The sequence below is a fragment of the Odontesthes bonariensis genome, chromosome 9 (genome assembly GCF_027942865.1).
Source record: "Odontesthes bonariensis isolate fOdoBon6 chromosome 9, fOdoBon6.hap1, whole genome shotgun sequence".
Lineage (NCBI taxonomy): Eukaryota > Metazoa > Chordata > Actinopteri > Atheriniformes > Atherinopsidae > Odontesthes > Odontesthes bonariensis.
The window spans coordinates 2,025,350-2,048,093 of NC_134514.1; the positions used below are offsets into that span (position 1 = coordinate 2,025,350).

General features: G+C 40.6%; 1 protein-coding gene across 3 annotated transcripts in view; it reads right to left on the reverse strand.

The window, feature by feature from the left end:
- Positions 1–22,744, reverse strand: part of il1rap (interleukin 1 receptor accessory protein) — a 44,171-nt gene that overhangs the window by 9,511 nt on the left and 11,916 nt on the right. For all 3 annotated transcript variants that reach the window (XR_012770280.1, XR_012770281.1, XM_075472739.1), the window contains exons 3-8: positions 14,846–15,041; positions 14,292–14,375; positions 10,904–11,111; positions 9,953–10,121; positions 9,799–9,870; positions 5,471–5,606 (exon numbers count right to left, since the gene is read on the reverse strand). Coding sequence is in view for 1 of the 3 variants with exons in the window: in XM_075472739.1 (XP_075328854.1) it covers positions 5,471–5,606; positions 9,799–9,870; positions 9,953–10,121; positions 10,904–11,111; positions 14,292–14,375; positions 14,846–15,041 (865 nt within the window). In the remaining 2 variants the exon portion in view is untranslated. The remainder of the gene's footprint in view (positions 1–5,470; positions 5,607–9,798; positions 9,871–9,952; positions 10,122–10,903; positions 11,112–14,291; positions 14,376–14,845; positions 15,042–22,744) is intronic.

Genomic DNA, 22,744 nt, shown 5'->3' on the forward strand with positions numbered 1-22,744 from the left:
ATGTATGTAAGTATATATGTTTTTTGTCATGTATGAATGTATGTATATATTTCTTCATATATGTATGTATTTTTTCATGTATGAAAATATGTATATATTTTTTCATGTATGTATGTATTTTTTCATGTATGAATATACATACGTATTGTATGTGTGTTTCCATGTATATATGTACGGTGACAGGATAGGGTGGTGGTAAGATTTCCACCTTTCACGCAGGACACCTGGGTTCAATTCCCCTTCTCAGAAGGTGCTACCTCTAGTAAAAGTTTCTTTAGATAAAAGCGTATTTCAGATGGATAAACATGTATGTGTTTTGTCATGTATGTATGTATTTTTTCATGTATGAATGTATGTATATTTTTTAATGTATGAATGTACATATGTATGTTTAAGTGTTTCCATGTATATATGTGCTACCTCTCGTAAACGTTTCTTTGGAAAAAAGCATATGTCAAATGGATAAACATGTAATTCTTTTGGAATGTATGTATGTATTTTTTCATGTATGAATGTATGTATGTATTTTTTCATGTATGAATGTATGTGTTTTGTCATGTATGAATGTATGTATATATTTTTTCATGTATGTATGTATTTTTTCATGTATGAAAGTATGTATATATTTTTTAATGTATGAATGTATGTATATATGTTTTAATGTATGAATATACATATATATTTTTTAATGTATGAATATACATACGTATTGTATGTGTGTTTTCATGTATATATGTATGGTGACAGGATAGGGTGGTGGTAAGATTTCCACCATTCACACAGGACTCCTGGGTTCAATTCCCCTTCTCAGAAGGTGCTACCTCTAGTAAAAGTTTCTTTGGATAAAAGCATATTTCAGATGGATAAACATGTATGTGTTTTGTCATGTATGAATGTATGTGTTTTGTCATGTATGAATGTATGTATATATTTTTTCATGTATGTATGTATTTTTTCATGTATAAAAGTATGGATATATTTTTTCATGTATGTAAGTATATATGTTTTTTGTCATGTATGAATGTATGTATATATTTCTTCATATATGTATGTATTTTTTCATGTATGAAAATATGTATATATTTTTTCATGTATGTATGTATTTTTTCATGTATGAATGTATGTATATATTTTTTAATGTATGAATGTACATACGTATTGTATGTGTGTTTCCATGTATATATGTATGGTGACAGGATAGGGTGGTGGTAAGATTTCCACCTTTCACGCAGGACACCTGGGTTCAATTCCCCTTCTCAGAAGGTGCTACCTCTAGTAAAAGTTTCTTTAGATAAAAGCGTATTTCACATGGATAAACATGTATGTGTTTTGTCATGTATGTATATATTTTTTCATGTATGTAAGTATATATGTTTTTTGTCATGTATGAATGTATGTATATATTTCTTCATATATGTATGTATTTTTTCATGTATGAAAATATGTATATATTTTTTCATGTATGTATGTATTTTTTCATGTATGAATGTATGTATATATTTTTTAATGTATGAATGTACATACGTATTGTATGTGTGTTTCCATGTATGACTGCATGGTGACAGGATAGGGTGGTGGTAAGATTGCCACCTTTCACGCAGGACACCTGGGTTCAATTCCCCTTCTCAGAAGGTGCTACCTCTAGTAAAAGTTTCTTTAGATAAAAGCGTATTTCAGATGGATAAACATGTATGTGTTTTGTCATGTATGTATGTATTTTTTCATGTATGAATGTATGTATATTTTTTAATGTATGAATGTACATATGTATGTTTAAGTGTTTCCATGTATATATGTGCTACCTCTCGTAAACGTTTCTTTGGAAAAAAGCATATGTCAAATGGATAAACATGTAATTCTTTTGGAATGTATGTATGTATTTTTTCATGTATGAATGTATGTATGTATTTTTTCATGTATGAATGTATGTGTTTTGTCATGTATGAATGTATGTATATATTTTTTCATGTATGTATGTATTTTTTCATGTATGAAAGTATGTATATATTTTTTAATGTATGAATGTATGTATATATGTTTTAATGTATGAATATACATATATTTTTTTTAATGTATGAATATACATACGTATTGTATGTGTGTTTCCATGTATATATGTATGGTGACAGGATAGGGTGGTGGTAAGATTTCCACCATTCACACAGGACTCCTGGGTTCAATTCCCCTTCTCAGAAGGTGCTACCTCTAGTAAAAGTTTCTTTGGATAAAAGCATATTTCAGATGGATAAACATGTATGTGTTTTGTCATGTATGAATGTATGTGTTTTGTCATGTATGAATGTATGTATATATTTTTTCATGTATGTATGTATTTTTTCATGTATAAAAGTATGGATATATTTTTTCATGTATGTAAGTATATATGTTTTTTGTCATGTATGAATGTATGTATATATTTCTTCATATATGTATGTATTTTTTCATGTATGAAAATATGTATATATTTTTTCATGTATGTATGTATTTTTTCATGTATGAATGTATGTATATATTTTTTAATGTATGAATGTACATACGTATTGTATGTGTGTTTCCATGTATATATGTATGGTGACAGGATAGGGTGGTGGTAAGATTTCCACCTTTCACGCAGGACACCTGGGTTCAATTCCCCTTCTCAGAAGGTGCTACCTCTAGTAAAAGTTTCTTTAGATAAAAGCGTATTTCACATGGATAAACATGTATGTGTTTTGTCATGTATGTATATATTTTTTCATGTATGTAAGTATATATGTTTTTTGTCATGTATGAATGTATGTATATATTTCTTCATATATGTATGTATTTTTTCATGTATGAAAATATGTATATATTTTTTCATGTATGTATGTATTTTTTCATGTATGAATGTATGTATATATTTTTTAATGTATGAATGTACATACGTATTGTATGTGTGTTTCCATGTATGAATGTATGGTGACAGTATAGGGTGGTGGTAAGATTGCCACCTTTCACGCAGGACACCTGGGTTCAATTCCCCTTCTCAGAAGGTGCTACCTCTAGTAAAAGTTTCTTTGGATAAAAGCGTATTTCACATGGATAAAAATGTATGTGTTTTGTCATGTATGTATGTATTTTGTCATGTATGAAAGTATGTATATATTTTTTCATGTATGTATGTATTTTGTCATGTATGAAAGTATGTATATATTTTTTCATGTATGTATGTATTTTGTCATGTATGAAAGTATGTATATATTTTTTCATGTATGTATGTATTTTTGTCATGTATGAATGTATGTATATATTTTTTCATGTATGTATGTTTTTTGTCATGTATGAATGTATGTATGTATTTTTTCATGTATGTCTATATTTTTTCATGTATGTCTATATTTTTTCATATATGAATGTATGTATATATTTTTTCATGTATGTTGTATGTATATTTTTTCATGTATATATTTTTTCATGTATGAATGTATGTATATATTTTTTCATGTATGTATTTTTTCATGTATGAATGTATGTATATTTTTTAATGTATGAATGTACATATGTATGTATAAGTGTTTCCATGTATATATGTGCTACCTCTCTTAAACGTTTCTTTGGAAAAAAGCATATGTCAAATGGATAAACATGTAATTCTTTTGGAATGTTTGTATGCATTTTTTCATGTATGAATGTATATATATATTTTTTCATGTATGTATGTATTTTGTCACGTATGAATGTATGTATATATTTTTTAATGTATGAGTATACATACGTATTGTATGTGTGTTTCCATGTACAAATGTACGGAGACAGGATAGGGTGGTGGTAAGATTTCTACCTTTCACGCAGGACACCTGGGTTCAATTCCCCTTCTCAGAAGGTGCTACCTCTAGTAAAAGTTTCTTTTGATAAAAGCGTATTTCAGATGGATAAACATGTATGTGTTTTGTCATGTATGTATGTATTTTTTCATGTATGTATGTATATATGTTTTTTGTCATGTATGAATGTATGTATATATTTTTGCATGTATGTATGTATCTTTTCATGTATGAAAGTATGTATATATTTTTTCATGTATGTATGTATTTTGTCATGTATACATGTATGTATATATTTTTTCATGTATGTATGTATTTTTTCATGTATGAATGTATGTATATATTTTTTCATGTATGTGTATTTTTTCATGTATGTATATATTTTCCATGTATGAATGTATGTATGTTTTTTGTCATGTATGAATGTATGTATATATTTTTTCATGTATCAATGTATGTATATATTTTTTCATGTATGTATGTCAAATGGATAAACATGTAATTCTTTTTTCATGTATGTATGTATTTTTTCATGTATGAATGTATGTATGTTTTTTGTCATGTATGAATGTATTTATATATTTTTTCATGTATGAATGTATGTATGTTTTTTGTCATGTATGAATGTATTTTTTCATGTATGAATGTATGTATATATATATTTTTTAATGTATGAATATACATACGTATTGTATGTGTGTTTCCATGTATGAATGCATGGTGACAGGATAGGGTGGTGGTAAGATTGCCACCTTTCACGCAGGACACCTGGGTTCAATTCCCCTTCTCAGAAGGTGCTACCTCTAGCAAAAGTTTCTTTAGATAAAAGCGTATTTCAAATGGATAAACATGTATGTGTTTTGTCATGTATGTATGTATTTTTTCATGTATGAATGTATGTGTTTTGTCATGTATGAATGTATGTATATATTTTTTCATGTATGTATGTATATATGTTTTTTGTCATGTATGAATGTATGTATGTATTTTTTCATGTATGTATGTATATATGTTTTTTGTCATGTATGAATGTATGTTTTTTGTCATGTATGAATGTATGTATGTATTTTTTCATGTATGTATGTATATATGTTTTTTGTCATGTATGTATGTATGTATTTTGTCATGTATGAATGTATGTATGTATTTTTTCATGAATGAATGTATGGATATATTTTTTCATGTATGTATGTATATATGTTTTTTGTCATGTATGTATATATGTTTTTTGTCATATATGAATGTATGTTTTTTGTCATTTATGAATGTATGTATATATATTTTCATGTATGAATGTATGTATATATTTTTTCATGTATGTGTGTATTTTTTCATGTATGTATGTTTTTTTTCATGTATGAATGTATGTATATATTTTTTAATGTATGAATATACATACGTATTTTATGTGTGTTTTCATGTATATATGTATGGTGACAGGATAGGGAAGTGGTAAGATTGCCACCTTTCACACAGGACACCTGGGTTCAATTCCCCTTCTCAGAAGGCGCTACCTCTAGTAAAAGTTTCTTTGGATAAAATCTCAAATGGAAAACATGAATGTATGTATATATCTTTTCATGTATGTATGTATGTATTTTTTCATATATGTATATATTTTTTCATGTATGAATGTATGTATGTATTTTTTTCTTCAACACATCCACTTCTGGCCGTTTCTCCACCTGTTGTTCTGGAAGAAGCGCTGATGGTCGGCGAGTTTATCGACCGTCTTCCCATCGACCGTCCACCACATGTCCCAGGAGGGGTTTTCCAGGATGAAGGGAAGCAGAGCTCTGCAGGCCAGGCGCACCTCAGAGCCTGGAGACACAACATGTGGACAAAAACCTTCATTCAACAGAAACAAGGACAAAGAAACGGTTCTCAGAGTCTTAAATGTTCCATTTTCGGTTTGTTTAATCACTAAAAACGTACTGTGTCAGTGTCTGGAGGAAGTAAACACCTGGATATGAGAGAATTTTCTACAATTAAATCAAGACCAAACTGAGATCATTCTGTTTGGGAGCAAAGAGAAGAGGGTCAGCGTTGGTAAATATCTTGAGACTCGGGACCTTACAATCACTGACCAAGTTGGTAACCTCGGAGTGTTGATAGACTCAGATCTGACTTTCAGCAGCCACATCAAAGCTGTCACCAAGGCAGCTTTTTACCACCTCAGAAATATCAGCAGAATTAAAGGTTTCCTCTCCCAGAAAGACCAAAATCAAATTACCAACTGGGTCAGTGATTGTAAGGTCCCGAGTCTCAAGATATTTACCAACGCTGACCCTCTTCTCTTTGCTCCCAAACAGCATGATCTCAGTTTGGTTTTCATTCAATTGTAGAAAATTCTCTCTCATCCAGGTGTTTACTTCCTCCAGACACTGACACAGTACGTCTGCTGGGCTGCAGTCGCCATGGTGACAGAGACACATAAAGTTGTGTATCGTCTGCATAACTGTGATAATTGATGTTAAAGTTCTGCAATATCTGACCCAAAGGGAGCATATACAAGTTAAACAGAAGAGGTCCAAGAATTGACCCCTGGGGGACTCCACAAGTCATGGCCACTCGCTCAGATTCATAGCTGCCAATTATAACAAAATAACTCCGGCCTTCTAAGTAGGACCTGAACCAGTTAAGGACCGCTCCAGAAAGTCCAACCCAGTTTTCCAGCCTGTGCAACAGGATTCTGTGATCTACAGTATCAAACGCAGCGCTGAGGTCCAACAGAACCAGGACTGAAACATTACCAGAATCAGAATTCAACCAGGAGAAACTCATCCATGCATTCATCTCCAGTAGACTCGATTACTGAAATGCTCTTTTAACTGGACTTCCCACAAAGAGCATTAAACATCTGCAGCTCATCCAGAACGCTGCTGCTGGAGTTTTAACCCGGACTAAGAGATCTGAACACATCACAGCAGCTTTAAAATCTTTACTCTGGCTTCCAGTCAGTCACAGAATAGATTTTAAAAGCCTGCTGATGGTTTACAATCTGTGATCTGTTCAGAGAATATAAAGCCAGCAGAGCTCTGAGATCCAAGGACTCAGGTCAGCTGGTCCAGTCCAGAGTCCAGACTAAACATGGAGAAGCAGCATTTAGCTGTTATGCTGCAAACAAGTGGAACAAACTGCCAGAGGAGATTAAACTTTCACCAAATGGAGACATTTTTAAATCCAGGTTAAAAACATTTCTGTTCTCATGTGTCTATGCATGAAATCTGCACGATATCTTTGAATTTATCTGGACTGTTGCTGGTTTTTAAATTAATTTAAATAATTTTATTTGTTTCTCTTTATATTCTTTTATGTTTTTTAATGCTTCTTACACTCCCTGCAGCAATGCTTTTATTTTATGTGAAGCACTTTGAATTGTTCTGTACAAATAAACTTGATTTGATTTGAAAAATCGTGTTCATGAGGTCAGATTCACGCCAGACGCTGCTTTGATGACCTGCTCCATCATTTCATCCATTAATTGGTCAAAGATGGACGGTTTAAGTTGCTTTCATGCTGTGAGATGAATCTGTTGACACTAAAGTCTTTAGTGGAAGTTAATGAAGCTGAATCTGAACAGAAGAATGAACCATGACACAGCATTTATCAGCCTGAACGCAGGCTGCTCGGTTTAATAAGCAACGACGCTCTAATCGAGTCTCTGACACCGTCAGCAGCTGCTTCATGACGGTTAACGACGGTAATTCACTGCAGGGACGGTTAACTTCCTGCAGCCAGCAGAGCTGTGGCGGCCGATGAGCCGCTACATCTGTGGTGACGCAGCGTCAGGTGGAGCAGGTGGAGGAGGCCTCGGCAGCCGGAAGGTTAAAGTGTCTACGACCTCCACCTTTCACGCTTTCCTGTCACATAAATGTTGACACACAATGCTGTTTTCACTTTTCATGAGTTCTTCACGAACCTTTGAAAATCTTAAAACATGCTAAAAACTCTGGACTTTCCTGTTGCTTCCTCCACCCTTTCCCTCAGGTGGAGCAGCTTTTAAAGACATTTTGTTGGATTCTCTCCTTCCTTCCCTGAAGTTTTTCTTTCTCCTCCACGTTAGTTTTCAATAATCTGATCGATAACAAATTACAGCGCTGAACATCTCCGCTCCATCACCGTGACGACCGCATCCTTCAACGACAACCTCCGACTGTCAACTGCATTGATGGACGTGGCAGCTGGTCCTCACATCGACACACACACATCGACACACACACATCGATACGCCGCAGACTCCTCGCCGTGTGGCGGCAGGTGAGCGGCTCAAACTGCTCCTGACGGCATTCATCGATCCTGAACAGTTTATTTAACGGTGAGTTAAAGTGTTATAAAGATGGAGGACGCTCTGATCTGAAACCTCCTGAGCCTGATGAGAACTTAAAGTCCTGTTATAAAGAGAAATGTCATAGTTCTTATTAGGGCTGGGCGAGTTAACTAGTTATTATTGCGTTAACGCATTAATTATTTAATGCCGACAAATATTTTATCGTGCATTAACGCAGGTTTTATCTTTATTTGTCTATTTATTTTTTCATTTCAAAAATATAAAATTAAAAAATTGGGGGGAGCTTTTGTGCCTTTAATGGATAGGAAAGTTCAGAGAGACAGGAAGCAGGGGGCAGAGAGAGGGGGAACGACACGCAGCACAAAGTGGGAAAATGTGGGAAAATTGTGGATGGGAAATGCATTGAAAATTCAAAAACTACCCTATTTTAGAGGCCTTATAACTCAGCCATAAAGCATCGCACAGACCTCATTCAAAGTTTATATGTGACAGGAGACTCTCGGCTTTAACTGACCCAATGGGTTTGTTGATACATTATACAGCTTTGACACAACGGCAGTTTACGTTTTAGGAAGACTACATCTCAGCTGAGGTGTCTCTCCCACTCAAACCGCCACTCTAAATTCGATACTGCATCAATTCCTCGAACAAATGTCTCTCATGTCCAAAATATCTGCCCGATCTGGACAAATTTTATTTCAAAATGTAGGTATTTTTGTCCTCTTTCACACAAAGTCACACTCATTGAGCTCTGCCACACAGATTTATCACAAATTGCCTCTGAGCCCAGAGGTCGCCTCTCCATTTCCATTATAAAGGCCTAAAGTCATCAAATTCAGGTGAAAAATTATTTTAAAACTGCCATAAAAAACCAGCCACACATAGTAGCCGAATGAAAATTACACCGCTGGCTTCTGCCGTCTCTTGGGGCGCTGACGGTTCAAGAATTATTCGGATACGACTTTTATTTTTCGAACAGCGACCGTTTGTTTGAGACAGTCGAGTGCAGTCAAAATTATAGTCTAATTTTAAGAAGCCATAGTGAGCGTACATGTCAGAGACACAGACGAGCCGCACCTGCTCCTGTTACCGGGGCAACGCCTTGTTAGCCTGCTCTGTTCTAAGACTGCTTATGAGGGCAGAGCCAAGATGGCTGCCCTGTTATAACAGCTTCATGTTATAAATCTGATCTGCTTTTCTCCTTTAAACTGATAGTGAGGGGAAGTTTGAAAATACCCACAATGCAATGGGACAATGCATTGAAAAGCACTTACCGAGGCCATTTTGAAAATGCCATAAAAGCTGTATTTTGAACAGGACCTTGTTAAAAAATTACATAAATGTCGACAGCACACCTGTCTTCTCCATTTTGGGACTCGCAGAGGTGCAAAATTCAATGGGAAAATCGATTGAAAAGCACTTAACGAGCCAAAAACTGCCCTGAATTGGAGGCCTCATAACTCAGCCATACGACATCACAGAGACCTCATTCAAAGTTTATATGTGACAGGAGACTCTCAGCTTTAAGTGAACTAAACCTTTTTTTATAGGGCAGGCAGTAGATTGGCACCCATCAGAATTTCTTCAGAAATGTTCTAGTTTATTTTATTTTGTAAAAGTCTGTTGCTGTCTGCTGTGGAACAGGAAAAGAAAGTAATCGGCGGATCCACCAAACAGAGAAGGGTACAGAACTTTTACTCGGCCATTTTCACTGGGACTCACCTGGTCTGACAGTGAAGACCTGGTCTTTGGTTGGATGCAGGATGTGGGGCGTTTTGGACCCGATGGGGGGATCTGGGGGCACAGGAAGCAGTGTTTACCTGCAGAGTTCCAGCCTGTAGCGGCTGTGTGAGAGCAGCTCAGAGGGTTCGCTTACAGACTGCAGACACGTTGATTCTCCTGGTGAACTGCAGCACTCTGCCTCTGCGCTGGTACTGCACGATGCAGAAATATGGACCCTGGTACTGAATTATCATGACGTGGAACTGCAGGCTGGCTCCTCGCTGCAGCCGCTCGCTGTTCCAGAACGGGTGGCGGGAACAATTCTGAGGTGCAAACGAGACAAAACCGTCAGTTTCAGTCCGATTCCCGTTCAGCAAACACGTCCGGGAGCTGAAACTTTAACTCTTCTGAGAGAAATCTGACAAAATCAGGAGAATATTCACATGCAAACATGTCCAGGAGCTGAACAGAGCTCAGGGTCAGAGTTCAGGGTCACAGGTCAGGGTCACAGTTCGGGGTCAGAGTTCAGGGTCACAGTTCGGGGTCAGAGTTCGGGGTCAGAGGTCAGTTCAGGGTCAGAGGTCAGTTCGGGGTCAGAGTTCGGGGTCAGAGGTCAGTTCAGGGTCAGAGTTCGGGGTCAGAGGTCAGGGTCAGAGTTCAGGGTCAGAGTTCAGGGTCAGAGTTCAGGGTCACAGTTCGGGGTCAGAGTTCAGGGTCTCAGTTCGGGGTCAGAGTTCGGGGTCAGAGGTCAGTTCAGGCTCAGAGTTCAGGGTCTCAGTTCGGGGTCAGAGTTCGGGGTCAGAGGTCAGTTCAGGGTCAGAGGTCAGTTCGGGGTCAGAGTTCGGGGTCAGAGGTCAGTTCAGGGTCAGAGTTCAGGGTCAGAGGTCAGGGTCAGAGTTCAGGGTCAGAGGTCAGGGTCAGAGTTCAGGGTCAGAGGTCAGGGTCAGAGTTCAGGGTCAGAGGTCAGGGTCAGAGTTCAGGGTCAGAGTTCAGGGTCAGAGTTCAGGGTCAGAGGTCAGGGTCAGAGTTCAGGGTCAGTGGTCAGGGTCAGAGTTCAGGGTCAGAGTTCAGGGTCAGAGGTCAGGGTCAGAGGTCAGGGACTCACGTGGTACCAGGTGACGGTGGGCGTGGCCTCAGCCATCCTGGCGGCGTCCTGCAGGTCGGGACAGTCCAGCGTCTTGCCCTGCTGCAGGGGGATGAACTCGCGGACCGCGGCGGCGGCGGCCGGGGGCTCGCAGTCGGCGGAGCGCGGCGCCTCGTCCCGCCGCAGCACCGTCAGCCGCATGGCGATCTTACTGCAGGACGACTTGTTGCTGCAGGGCAGAGACAGGAGACGGGACCCTGATCCGGATCTGAGCGGTTCTGGTTCAACACCCGAGCAAAGATCTGGAGAACTCAACATCTTATCCAGAATTTATTCAGATACTAAAAGGATTTAAAGGCAAAAGGATCTTTTTCCTGCTCGCCTCAGCAGATTAAATTTAATTTAAATAGAATTAAAAATGGCGAGTTCCAGAGGAAACTATTTAAAAAGCAGCTCAGGTTTCTGTGTTCAGTCTGAGTTTTTCTCAGTAAAGAAAGACTCAGAGTGCCGTTGCTCACCTGAGGTTCCTGCTGAGGAGCTTTTAGCTTCATAAACCTTCCAACTGAAGCAGGATAAACGTTGAATCAGAAACTTTTATCTGGATAAAATATCCTCTCATCTCTGAGTCTCTCCTGATAAAACCAACAGATGCTGCAGCTCTTTGCTAAATGTGGTAAAACTTATGTAAAACTGACTTTTATTCATTATTTACTCGACTCATTGTTCAGAATAATTCATCATTTTGTGGGTCCTATGGAAGCCCGGAGCGGACGTGGTACATATAAACTTTTTTCTGATGGTTTTCTCCAGATAACGAGTTAATTTACCGATGGTTTTCGAGGCCACTTTTTCTCCCCAGTCTATATGTTTATATGTGTTTATGTCTTGTAGAGATAACTTTAATATCAGCCCGCGTCTCCATGGTTACCGCATGATGTACGAGAGGTGCCGTTATCATTTTCTCGAGAAAACGAGATAGATAAGTCGTTATCTCGAGAAAACGAAATGCTCGTCACACCAGCAGGATTTCCTTTGTGCATTTTCACAAACGCTCCATGTTTGATTCATAGGCTGCTTTATTCAGTTTTCAATAAAAGGGGGTAAAAAATGGGTAAAAACCTTTGCCAGAAACACATATAAACACACATAAACACATGTAAACACATGTAAACACATGTAAACAGGGGCAGACTGGGGAGAAAAAGTGGCCTCGAGAATCATCGGTAAATGAACTCGTTATCTGGAGAAAACCATCAGAAAAAAGTTTATACGCACCATGTCCGCTCTGGGCTTCCGTAGGTCCCTGATGTGTCTTACAGATTAAAAGATGAAGAACAAACCCAGAACTGATAAAAGCTCTTTGGTGCTGCATGAAAACCACAAACCAACAACGCTCAGAGCTCCGGACGTCATTCTGGGTCACTGATGGTTCTACTTCCTGAACTGGTTTGCATCAGCAGTGCTGATCAGCCTGTTTTACAGGCTTTTACTCACTTTTTCTTGCATTAAAAAACTCAAACTCTTCCCATCTGAGCTGATGGTTCCCCGTGATTCTCAGGCTGGACCCAACCTGCTCCAGGCAGCTTTGAACTGCTCTCCAACTTGTTTTAATGTATTTCCATCACCCATCAGTGGAGTAAATGTTCGTTAAAAGTTGGGCTTCACGTCATAATAACAGTGAAACGAGTAACTTTCCTCAGAATCTGCTGCCGAAGTGATCAAACCCTGAGGTGAGCTGCTCTGCAGGGACCGAGGACTGAATCTTTTCTTACTTTCCGACTAACATGAGGTCCCAGGTTCAGTTCTCTGTTCAGTTACCATGACGACAGATCGTGCAGCTGCATTCTGGACTGCTAACGAGGTTAGCTAACTGCTAACTGCAGCAGGAGGCCGAGCAACAACTGCCCCCAGTTCATTAGTTGATGGGGCAAAATGATGTTTATTATGCCGTTTAAATATGTTTCTGTGGATAAAACCATCCAGAACATTCTGACAAAGGACAGCGGGGTCACATGGCACTGAAAGGATCGGATTATTGGCTAAATCACAATCAGACTGAGTTATTAAGTGCATGTAGACACCTTAATCTGACTAAGAACTGGATCGGATCGGATTCAGACCCCGAGATAACTGGGTTGAAAGTCACTCTAAACCTGCTTGTAGACGCTGAAGCACGTGGTGAATCAGACTTTGCGTTCTGCGCATGCTCCAGATGTTTTCCCGGGGTCGTGACCCGGAAGTCAAAGGAGACGATATTCCTGTTGTTGTCGCCGTCAGAAAGAAACAAACAACGCGATGGAGAATGCTCCGTTGGGCATCGAGTTTGTGCAACAAGCAGCTCATCACAGACCAAATGTAGAGGGACGTAGCTTCATCTGGCTCTGCGTTCTCCATCTTTCTCCAACGCCTGAGTTTGTTGTTGTTGTTGGTGGTGAAGAGGTCAACAGGAAGTGGCTCTATTAGCAACAGCTGGAATGGGTACAGCGCCACCTATCATACCGGGGTATGACACGCTTTGTGCCTCTGATCCCATTCATTCACCGCCAGATATCCAAGGAGAATCACCCTTAATAACTCAGTCTGATTGTAATTTAGCCAACAAGCTCCAAACGCTGTCAGAGCCACTTTGGCTGATTAATGTCGAGAAGCCAAGACGGAGGATCGGAAGTGAGACGACAGGCGACGCTCAGCTAATTCAGTCAGAAGCTGCAGGCCGGACCCCCGAACACATTCTGGAAAATCACTATTTCAGCAGCTTGTGTGACTCCAGACGAGCGACTCTGAATAAACTGAATAAAAGTGATTAAAACTGGTGTTTTATTAGATCAAGAATAACAGATGAAGCCTCTGACCTGAACACTGTGAACACTGTGAACTGTGTTTGTGGGAAAGCACCAAAAAATGCTGAAGTTACTCATAAATCAAACCATTTTAGACCGTCAGAGCTCAGATAATTCTGATAATTCCCTGTGGTCAGTGATTGCAGCATCGTTCTCAGTGATGATGAAAACAGAAGGAAAAGGAGTCCTGAGAGGGAAAACTGTCCTTTTCTTTTAGGCTTCTTTTACTGAACCTAACCAACAGCGTTAAAATAAAACTCTAAACTCTAATAAAAATAGAGTTTTTATGCCACATTTTCCTCCTACTGAGCTAAACGGAGAGCAGGAGATGCAGCTTGGCAGCAGCGTATTTTTGTTATTTCATCCTTATTTTGCTTATTTAATTGAATGTAATTGCTTCTGAAGTCTTGACCACAGCAGATCGTGTTGGTCAGAAGTTATTCCACCTTTGAAATCTGTCTTCCTGGAACTGATTCAGGAGGTTCGGTGTCTCCTGGAGTTAAACTTCCTCAGACATGAGCCCATCTGGGAGCAGCTGAACCAACCTGAGCCGTTCCAGCCGTGCTTACCGCAGCATGCAGATGTACTGTCCGCTGTCGTTGGCGGCGGCCGGCTGCAGCCACAGGCGCTCCCGGTCTTTGCTGAGGCGCGAGCTGCAGAACAGAATCGCATGAATGAATAAAACCATAAAACAACGATGAGATAAAACCAACAGAGGAATACGAGCCCAACCTAATTAACATTCACAGACATGTACAAAAAAAACGACAATAGGAAACCTGTTTCAACACCGTCCTTTTTCCCGTATTCGATCCAATAAGAAACACTCAGCAGATTAAGGTGGGAAAAGAATCTGGAACTGTCATCACAGAAGAAGAGTGGCTGAATACATGCTCTGTGCAGTTAACTTCCACTAGTTCTGGTCTGTGGAGAGATTTCTGCTGGCGGAATCTGATCAGATATTTCATAACTCCTGAGTCAAAATGTGTGCAGACGGGGGCAGAAGCAGCTGGTAAATGTTCCTCTGGTTCTCTCGGCTTTGAACTTCTCGCCCTCTTCTTGTGGGATAAAAACATTCAGGATCATTCTCACCACACCTGTGGGAAGCAGAGGAACTGAATACCTGTTCATGATTGGCTGCTCCAGGTCGTGGCCGTCCAGCAGGCGGTACCACAGCAGGTTGTGTCCGGCGCTCTGGGCGGAGGTGTAGTTGTAGACGGAGGGATGAGAGAAAAGAGGGCAGGAGAGCCAGCCGGCCTCCCCGTCCAGGACCGACACCGCCGCCTCGCTGGACTCCCCCCAGTCGTAGCACATGGGCTCTGAAACATGTTTAAAGGCACATTCCACACAAATTAACTCACACTCTGAGCAGGTTTAACAACATTTAAACCTGAAAAACTTCCACCTTAACACCAGAAAAGGATCAAATGGAACATTTCATGATGAAATGATGACAGAGAACAACGAGGACCGAACAGTAAGTGTTTCCTGCTGTGGGTCACATGATGCGAGATAAGCTGAGATAAGAGCGACTGGGAGAAGTTGGTGGTTAGGGTTAGTGACCTCGGATGACATCAGCATCCACACGACTGTGAAAACTTCTTCATAAGTTACAGGATAGAATCAGCTGTCACTAAAAACTGCGCACGTTTCCATCAGCAACTGACAGTAAACTGAATTAATCGTTTGTTTTTGTGACCTTTAAAAGACCCGATTTGATCTGTTTACAGCTTCTTCTGCTCAGCAGAGAAGTCACATGATCGTCTTAAAGGGGCCAGAAGAAAGACGAGGACTCTAAATAGAGAGAACTTAGAAAGATCCACCAGAATTCACAGAAAGGTCTCAAGAACTACAACCAGGAACCACTGGAAGCCTTTCACGCTCCTTCTGTTGCCCCAAAAACAATCTAGAAGTATTCCAGGAGCCAGCGCCTCTTAAACTCCATAAAACCGTCTGAAGGAGCTTTCAGTTCCACAACTTCCCCAGAAACACCTCAAAGAGGTCCTAACTAGGGCTGGGCAACGAATAAAATGTTTAATTAATCACATGATTTCCCTGATTAATCGCGATTAATCGCATTTGTACACAGAATCCAAAAATGAATCCAAAAGTAGCGTATAGCTTTTAGCATTTAGCTTTATTTTAAATGTGCTGCCATATGAATGAAAGTGCCATAACATTTGTTGTGCAAACACACTTTTAACATCAGCATCTTTCTGTAGTTTTTATGTAGAAGCCTCGCTCCACTGTCTGTTTCCTTGAATGACTTGCTGCTATCAGTTGTGTGTTTTGCCTTTAAGTGATATTTTAGACTGGAACTACTACGCTGAGAAGACAATTCAACTTGGCAGTGTTTACAGATGACTTTGGTTCTGTCGACTCCGCCGTCTGGAAGAACTTTAAAATGAAAATGGCCGAGTAAAAGTTCCGTACCCTTCTCCATGTTTGGTGGATCCGCTGATTACTTTCTTTTCCTGTTCCACAGCAGACAGCAGCAGACTTTTACAGAATAAAAGCCTGTGAGCAACAGACTTTTACAGAATAAAAGCCTGTGAGCAACAGACTTTTACAAAATAAAAGCCTGTGGGCAACAGACTTTTACAAAATAAAAGCCTGTGGGCAACAGACTTTTACAAAATAAAAGCCTGTGAGATACAGACTTTTACAAAATAAAAGCCTGTGAGATACAGACTTTTACAAAATAAAAGCCTGTGAGATACAGACTTTTACAAAATAAAAGCCTGTGAGCAACAGACTTTTACAAAATAAAAGCCTGTGAGATACAGACTTTTACAAAATAAAAGCCTGTGAGCAACAGACTTTTACAAAATAAAAGCCTGTGAGATACAGACTTTTACAAAATAAAAGCCTGTGAGATACAGACTTTTACAAAATAAAAGCCTGTGAGATACAGACTTTTACAAAATAAAAGCCTGTGAGCAACAGACTTTTACAAAATAAAAGCCTGTGAGATACAGACTTTTACAAAATAAAAGCCTGTGAGCAACATACTTTTACAAAATAAAAGCCTGTGAGCTACAGACTTTTACAAAATAAAAGCCTGTGAGCTACAGACTTTTACAAAATAAAAGCCTGTGAGCTACAGACTTTTACAAAATAAAAGCCTGTGAGCGACAGACTTTTACAAAATAAAAGCCTGTGAGCGACAGACTTTTACAAAATAAAAGCCTGTGAGCTACAGACTTTTACAAAATAAAAGCCTGTGAGCGACAGACTTTTACAAAATAAAAGCATGAGAGCGACAGACTTTTACAACAATCCACAGCTATCGATGCAGCCTGTTGTTAGCATTCAAGATGGCTGCTATCTCCAACGTGACCACCAGATGGCAGCAACTGTCACACACTGCCAGATTAAATTATATGAATTTCACTTTAACTTTGAAATTGTAATTACATTGGCACCCTGGATGTAACAAAACGTGTGATAAACTGTTTTTATGGCCTGATTCCAGCATTAAAATCAGGTTCAGTGACTTTAAAGCAGGATTTCTGCATCTCAAAAAGGTGAAACATGAGTCAGACGTGGTTACTCAGTCTTACTGTGTTACACAACACATGCCACCACCGACATGTCATCAGGTCTGAGGCGAATTATCTGGATTCTACAGAAAGAGCCGACACAACGGTGGGGCTAATGCTTCCCCGTAAGCTAGCAAAGCTCCATAAACGTCTTTTACGTCCTCCTGATGAGACCTGAGAGGAAGAAGAGGCAGATCTAACTCTTCCTCCTGGATCTGCTCCAGCAAACCGGCCCTGATGTAAAGTTTTTATGTGCCGATCAAACGGAGCTTAGACGATGTCATCGTTAACTGGCCGATGTTACAACGCTTCCAGCTCATTACGGGATGAAAGCCCAGAGGGCGGCTGAGCCTTTAATGAGAGGCAGATCTGAGCTGCACTTTAAAGACTCGAAGCTGACAAATGACACGATCAGTCAGGGAGGAAGACGGTCTTTATCTGATAGAACCGCCTGAAATGTTGACCAGAGACAGAAGGCCAGGGAACATTTCCCTGCCCCCGACCTTCAGCCTAAAAATATCCCAACGCTGTCGGCCTGGGAAAACTCCACAGATGTCAGAATCCACACAGTTCCCTCGCTGCCTGGTGCAGGCTGAGGAAGTGCACCAGTTAGGCTGAAGTGTGGGAACCAGAACACGTCTGAAGTGTGGGAACCAGAACATGTCTGAAGTGTGGGAACCAGAACATGTCTGAAGTGTGTGAACCAGAACATGTGGGAACCAAAACACGTCTGAAGTATAGGAACCAGAACATGTCTGAAGTGTGGGAACCAGAACATGTCTGAAGTGTGGGAACCAGAACATGTCTGAAGTGTGGGAACCAGAACATGTGGGAACCAGAACATGTCTGAACATGTCTGAACATGTCTGAACATGTCTGAACACGTCTGAAGTGTGTGAACCAGAACATGTCTGAAGTGTGTGAACCAGAACATGTCTGAACACGTCTGAAGTGTGTGAACCAGAACATGTCTGAAGTGTGTGAACCAGAACATGTCTGAAGTGTGTGAACCAGAACATGTCTGAAGTGTGGGAACCAGAACATGTCTGAAGTGTGGGAACCAGAACATGTCTGAAGTGTGTGAACCAGAACATGTCTGAAGTGTGGGAACCAGAACATGTCTGAAGTGTGGGAACCAGAACATGTCTGAAGTGTGGGAACCAGAACATGTCTGAAGTATAGGAACCAGAACACGTCTGAAGTGTGGGAACCAGAACACGTCTGAAGTGTGGGAACCAGAACATGTCTGAAGTGTGGGAACCAGAACATGTCTGAAGTGTGGGAACCAGAACACGTCTGAAGTGTGGGAACCAGAACATGTCTGAAGTGTGGGAACCAGAACACGTCTGAAGTATAGGAACCAGAACACGTCTGAAGTGTGGGAACCAGAACACGTCTGAAGTATAGGAACCAGAACACGTCTGAAGTGTGGGAACCAGAACATGTCTGAAGTGTGGGAACCAGAACATGTCTGAAGTATAGGAACCAGAACACGTCTGAAGTGTGGGAACCAGAACACGTCTGAAGTGTGGGAACCAGAACATGTCTGAAGTGTGGGAACCAGAACATGTCTGAAGTGTGGGAACCAGAACATGTCTGAAGTGTGGGAACCAGAACACGTCTGAAGTGTGGGAACCAGAACATGTCTGAAGTGTGGGAACCAGAACACGTCTGAAGTGTGGGAACCAGAACATGTCTGAAGTGTGGGAACCAGAACACGTCTGAAGTATAGGAACCAGAACACGTCTGAAGTGTGGGAACCAGAACACGTCTGAAGTGTGGGAACCAGAACACGTCTGAAGTATAGGAACCAGAACACGTCTGAAGTGTGGGAACCAGAACATGTCTGAAGTACAGTGAACCCTCGTTTTTTGCGGGGATTACGTTCCAAAAAGAACCCGTGATAAGCGAAATCCGTGAAGTAGAAACCTTTTTTTTTTTTACAATTATTATACAATGAAATACTGCATAATGCATTGAAACCAAAGAACAAAACCGTTTTACAGGCCCAAGCATTTGTTTAACAAATAAAAGTGCTGTATATTTTTTTTTATTTTTTTTACAAATAACTACTGTAGCCTACTGTAAAATAATCATTTTCATCATCAATACGAACTGAAGGCTTCAAATTGCGGAGATCAGCACCGCCCCACCGCGACCCGAGTCATTGGATTAGAACGGGAGAAAATGAAAAATGATTTTGAAAAAAAATACAAAGTACAGTAGGACAAATAGTGACTCACGTGTATTTCACTGCTCTTCTGACTGAGCTGCTGCATCCTGACTCCGCTCTGTAGCGTTTTTTTCTTCTAAAGCCTGCGGTGCAGGTGTGTTTTTTCGAGAGAAGAACATCGTTATCGGTAGTTGTTGTCGCTCTTTTTTCTTCTGGGCAAAAAGATTTATATATACCGACATGCCACCATCGATTATGTTTGAGAACTGTAATGAACGTGTACGTGTACATATTAAACCGCAACGTTATTGACACACAGGTAGAGAAGAAGCGGAGAGACTGTTTAGCCAATCAGAATGCAGAACACAATGCACGATGCAAATCCGTGAAGCAGCGAGACCGTGAAAGGTGAACCGCGTTATAGCGAGGGTTCACTGTATAGGAACCAGAACATGTCTGAACATGTCTGAAGTGTGGGAACCAGCTGTATATACGCTGTATATATATATACTGTATTTATGCTGTATATACGCCGTATATACGCTGTATATATACTGTATATATGCTGTAAATACGCTGTATATATATGTATATATATATATATATATATATATATATATATATATATATATATATATATATATATACGCTGAAGACAGACAGAAAGGGAAAACAGTGAAGACTAGAAAGCTAATTATTGTGGGATTATTTCTATTCCAGGTTCTAAAGATAAAACATCTGACTGTAAATATTCAGCTTGTTGGACTCTTATCATTCAAACTAATGCAAACTATTTATTTCTAATTGATTAAATTGACTAATGGCTCCAATCAGTGTATGAAACCAGGACCCGAACACACAGAGAGACACTCCGTCACAGACCAGAACCATAATGAAAAAGTTCATTAGACAGAGTTCACTGTTCGATACTGAATCTAATAATAAAAGTGGAGACGAATGGCTTCTGCATGCAGAGCTCTGCTCTGAAGTCAGCATCTGAAGGGCTGAAACAAAATCACAGGACGCTACCTGGGCCCACCAGCTTTAAGAATCCGGGCAGACAGAGACTGCAGACGGAGCGCTAACAGGAAAGGAGGAGGATCGGTATGGCAATATGGTAATTGGGTACGGCAGCTGCCACACCTTGGCTCCAGGGGAAAATGGAAATGTTCGGGTTTTTTTTTTTTTTTTTTTTTTTTAAATGAATTTATGGAATTACTCTGTGTCAAATTTGTATTGATTGTTCTATTATTTAATACATATAAATGAACTACAAATGAAATTCTGAACAACACAATCAATGTATCTAAGTATCATCTTCCCTTTTGAAATGTGGTATCCCCCCCCCCCCTCTCCCACGAGATGACGGAACCCTGGAGGTCAAAGCTGATGTTATTAGCCGGATTTGTTGTTTGCTAATTAATGTAAAATATGAAAAGAAAGCAGAAAACTTTAGATTTATTGATAGATTGATTATTTATCACCAAAAAAAGGGGTCCAATGTTGCCCCAGCGGCGGAGGAAGGAGGACCAGGTAGTGAAGGCGCTAATGCTAATGCTAATCCTAATGCTAACAGGGAGACGGAGACGAGTCCATTGTTATGTTAGCGGCTTTGTGAGTGAGACTGCATTTGCACACAGGTAAGCTACATAGCAGACTCTTGTGGTGATTATTGTATATTTATTGATTGATACTGTAGTCATGTGACTTTAGTGACCTTGCCATGACCTTAGCTTTGGCTGAATTGACGCCGCTGTCTTTAATAATAACTTATAACTAGTTATTAAATGCTGATTCGTTGAATATTGTGTGAACCATTCCCAAAAGGATGTGCTCCTCTTCTCCTTCATCTTAGAGATGAAACCTTTTACATAAAAGACATCACAGTGAATTGTGATGATCCTTAATTTTTCTGCCTTTTTTTTAACCGAAGTAATTAATGGAGACACCTGGCAGATTCCTTTATGATGACAATAAAGACACCAGCTCTGCATGGCTTTAATAAACAGTTAAAAAAGGCTCCTGCTCAGCAAATCCTTTCTGTAGCAGCAGCAGAGGCAGAGCGACCCGTCCAGGGTCCGGAGCATCGGTTCCGGGGTCCGGAGCATCGGTTCCGGGGTCCGGAGCCTCGGTTCCGGGGTCCGGAGCCTCGATTGCAGGGTCCGGAGCCTCGGTTCCAGGCTCCGCAGCCTCGGTTCCAGGGTCCAGAGCCTCGGTTCCAGGCTCCGCAGCCTCGGTTCCAGGGTCCGGAGCCCCGGTTCCAGGGTCCGGAGCCCCGGTTCCAGGGTCCGGAGCCTCGGTTCCAGGGTCCGGAGCATCGGTTCCAGGGTCCGGAGCATCGGTTCCAGGCTCCGCAGCCTCGGTTCCAGGCTCCGCAGCCTCGGTTCCAGGGTCCGGAGCATCGGTTCCGGGGTCCGGAGCCTCGGTTCCGGGGTCCGGAGCCTCGGTTCCAGGGTCCGCAGCCCTGGTTCCAGGGTCCGGAGCCCCGGTTCCAGGGTCTGGAGCCTCGGTTCCAGGGTCCGGAGCATCGGTTCCAGGGTCCGGAGCCTCGGTTCCAGGGTCCGGAGCCTCGGTTCCAGGCTCCGCAGCCTCGGTTCCAGGGTCCGGAGCCTCGGTTCCGGGGTCCGGAGCATCGGTTCCGGGGTCCGGAGCCCCGGTTCCAGGCCCAGCCGGCTGTCAGCATCCTGATTAATGAGGCGCTCCACTTCTGCTGCTCAGAGTGGAACTCGGTGTGTCGGTAATTGACCTGTCAGGTTTCCCCGGCCGGAGTATTAGTCTTTCTATTAAAACCTTCTCTGGCATGCACCTCCTCCCCCTCTCACTATCTATACATCCATCTACACTAATACCCCCCGCACCCCACCATCCCACCCCTCCACCTCCAAACACACACATCATCCATCCGTCTGTAACGTGCTGCAGTTCTTCTTCATGCTGCAGGTTTCACTCTGAGGCTGAAAACATGCAGCCTGAAGGGTTGGAGTGAACCAGACTTTAACAGGGAAAGCTTTATTTTATCACTGCTTCCTGTAATAGAAAGATCTGAAAACATCACCTGGTGACAATATGAATTCTTAAGGACGATTGAAAAACTCCTGATCCAGTCCTCATTTCTTTATATTTCTCCATAAAAACAGGAAGCAGCTGATTCACTGAAACATGTTCCAACATGAACATAAACCCAGAATCTGAGGCAGAAACAGTTTTAAACCATTTAAACTATAGTTTAATTAAACAAAAATTATGAATTTTAATGAATGACTGAAATATTTATTAACCATTCCAATCATGAATGTCTCCTTTTTTC